At 53.6% G+C, this 3342-nt stretch overlaps 1 protein-coding gene across 1 annotated transcript; it reads left to right on the forward strand.

Annotated features, from left to right (window-relative positions):
- Positions 1 to 310: 310 nt before the first annotated feature.
- On the forward strand, positions 311 to 2807 carry Pmar_PMAR015373 (hypothetical protein). The gene is made up of 2 exons (XM_002764320.1): positions 311 to 419; positions 467 to 2807. Exons 1-2 carry the CDS (start codon positions 323 to 325, stop codon positions 2800 to 2802), a joined length of 2433 nt encoding a protein of 810 aa, XP_002764366.1. The 5' UTR covers positions 311 to 322; the 3' UTR covers positions 2803 to 2807.
- The last annotated feature ends 535 nt before the right edge of the window (positions 2808 to 3342 follow it).

Genomic DNA, 3342 nt, shown 5'->3' on the forward strand with positions numbered 1-3342 from the left:
AGTAGACGGACCGCATCACTACGTTGATGTCTTGGTGAATCGGCTGTGACCAGACGACAGTACAACGGCCAGAGTGTTCTGAAACAACACCTCATTGCTCAAGCTGGTTTCAGGCTGCTCAGCGTTGAGGACGAGAGATGGCGTAGTCTGGACCGATCGGCAAAATACGAGTTCATACAGCATGAAGTGTCGGAGGTCCTCAGCGGCTCGGCTGAGCTGTTTCCGGGATAAGTTTCTGAATTAAGACGTCGTTCTCGTCAAATCGGGGTCAATGATATTCTATTATAGCCAAGTCTAGATCGTGAAGTATCGAAGTTTTGGTATGAATGTCAGCCGTCTACTCAGTTGCGTCGCATCCAACGAAGTGGTCGGTCGGCAAGTCAAAAATCTTCGGAAGCTCTTGAACTCCAACAATCGGGGTGAAGACCATACCACTCCTTTCTCACTTTATCTCCTCTTGCCTCAGGAAGTTGGCTCGAAGCTTGCTCCGCTATAGTGGACATCCTCAACGGCCCTGGTGGCTCCCCTGTCCGACTCGAGCTCAGTCTACTGGCCACGGCACTCATCAAATGCGTCAAAGTCCAGAACGACCCACGCTACCTGCCTCTTCTCACTACCTTGAGTGAAGCCATGGCCCAGCGACTAGCGGGCGCCGAACCAACAGATTCCTCCACCATGTCCCCGAAGCACACCGCAGAGGTCTTCAGGGCCATCGGTGTGGTCGGCAGGTCCCCTCCAAGCCCAGTGGTCCGGTTAAGAGATCTACTACGACCACATCTACTCCTAGCAATACCGCACATGGGTGCCCTACAACTACGACATGTAGCATGGACCATCAATCGGCTGTCCATATCTTGGATCACCGAGATAGAGTTGGCTGTAAAGACCATTGTGGATCGGGTGGGTCTGGTCTCAGTTGGGTCAGATGAGCTGGCGACCTTCGTCTGGGCCGTCAGCCGTATGGGTGCCTGCAACCCACATTTCGCTGGTTTGGTGGCGGTAGACTGGAAGGGCCGGGTCGGCCGATCTGGTATCAGTCCCGAGGCCCATGCAGTGGTACTCACTTCACTCGGGGCTTCCGCGAGGGACCATCCCGATGTGGTGCGTCTCTTCAGTACGTGCTCATCAGAGTTGACTTTCGAGAGCTTCAACCCAACGGAGCTGGCATCGGTCCTCTGGGCCTTCGGCCATGTCCCAACGGCGACTCTAGACCCTAGTATGTGGAAGGTGTACATCAGCAAGTTCGATGACACTTCTACTATCCAGCAGTGTCCCTTGAAGAGCGTAGGCAATGCCTTCTGGGCGGCCGGAACTATCGCCCAGTACAACAAATGCGAGTCCCATCCCCCTCTAATATTCATCCGTCATCTTGGAGAGCTACTAGTGCTGTCCGACTTGGGACCATTCACAGGCGCGGTCATTTCAAGTATCGCTTGGGCAGTTACTCTGTCTAACGATGGTGGCCCATGGGTTCAACAGGTCTTCCGCTTTCTGCTACAGAATGACCATGGCCTTATTGAGAAGGGCGTTGTCGAGGAGTGGAAGCCTCTAGAGCTGGCCACGGTCGTGAGCTCTTTGGCAGATGCCAAGCTTCTGGACTTGTTCGAAGACTTCACGAAGCTGACCATTGAAGTGGTCATTGATACTATTACGACTTGGCGACCGACAGCTCAGAATGTCCTGGCGGTTTCCCAGATATCGAATGCCTTGTGGTCCTCTGGTCAAGAGGCCGTGCTCCCCATTGTTGAATGGGCCGTGACCAATGGCGATGCCCTCACACCTCAGAGTGAGAGCCGCATACTATGGGCAGCTGCTAAGATGTTCGAGTCCTCTGCCCTGCGAGAGCCGCCACCTAGTGTCGTGGCGTTTGTCAATGGCCTCGTCGACCGCTACCGCTCTCGGGAGCATCATCAGTACCAACAGCAGGACGTTGGCCTATTGGTGTGGGCTTTGGGTACACTACGATTATCCCATTACGAGTTGGAGGAGAGATGTTGTGTATTGGCAAGAGGCATGTTGAAGGAGGGTCGGATCGACAGCCGTCATCTGGCGATGGTCCTCTGGGGTATCACATCTAATGCACATCGATCACCCTCTGCCATCGATCTAATTCAGGACGTTATACACCGCGTTGAGAGCAGTACGTTGAGTCCTCGGCCAGCTGATGTTACCATAGTCATTTGGTCCATGGCCGTGTTCGACCTGTACAGCGAAAAGGCTCTACAGAAGCTCCTTGAGGCATTGGTGAAGGCAGGACCAATGAGCAATGCGCCCCCACGTACAGAGCAAGGGGCCTCTCTCATTAGGCTCCATCGGTCTCTGCTGTGGGCAAGGCTCTGTCACGGCTTCCAACCATCACCCTCTGAGGAAGCTCACTTAGTGAAGATCGCGCAACGGCAAAGGGCGCCTGGTGGCGGCCTTGTTACTAGCAGCACCTTGCAATGGGAGATACGCTCCGAGCTGCAAAGGGTCTTGCTTGAGGTGGCCCCAACGGCTAGTCTCCGCGATGAATATGAGCTTCCTGCACCTCTCGAAGGGATCTTTGTTGATCTTGCTGTCATAGATGCTAAGGAACAAGTGTTGCTTATTATCGAGGTCGACGGCTACTCCCACTTCTCGAAGTTGATTAGTGACAATAGTCTCGCTGAACTGCAGTACAACGGCAACACTGAGCTGAGCAGGCGTATACTGCGTAAGGCGGGCTATGAGGTGCTCAGTATCAGCACAGTTGATTGGAACAACACACAACGGCATCGACGTGGCGAGTACTTACGGGAGCAATTAAGACATGTGATGGCTTAGATGCTGCATCCCTACGTTTCTGATTCACATCGTTTCGCAATCATGACCTCGCCTTTTGCGTGAAGTGGGAATATTATCCACCTCGGAATGCAGGACATATGAAAGCATGACAAAGTTGTTGCAGTTTTAATGGCTTCAACTCCCTGGGCAGTTGGTCGATGGCGACATGCCCTAAGTTCGGTTCGAGCACTCGTAGCGGTTCGGCAATGCCTCCCGTATGATCCTTTCAAGCTGCGGAAGACCCTATTGGACGCTAGTCGACGACAACAGAAGGACGGTGAGGCGTGTCTGCTGTTCACCCAACCCCTTCTTTATTGGTCCTTCCCTCAGATGTCCTGACCATCTGCCAACAAGCGGCCGTCCCTAATTCCGCGATAGATGCGTCTCGCCGGATGCAGCTGCTCACAACGGCGTTACACCGTCTGGTCAAGCATTTCCACGGAGCTCATGCAGGGCTCGTCGATGCTCTCTGTGAGGAGGTATCAAGATCTCTCCGATTGACTGATATTAGACCAATGAGATCGCTGACGTTTTATGGTC

Source organism: Perkinsus marinus (assembly GCF_000006405.1).
Source record: "Perkinsus marinus ATCC 50983 genomic scaffold scf_1104296978922, whole genome shotgun sequence".
In the NCBI taxonomy this organism is placed as follows: domain Eukaryota; phylum Perkinsozoa; order Perkinsida; family Perkinsidae; genus Perkinsus; species Perkinsus marinus.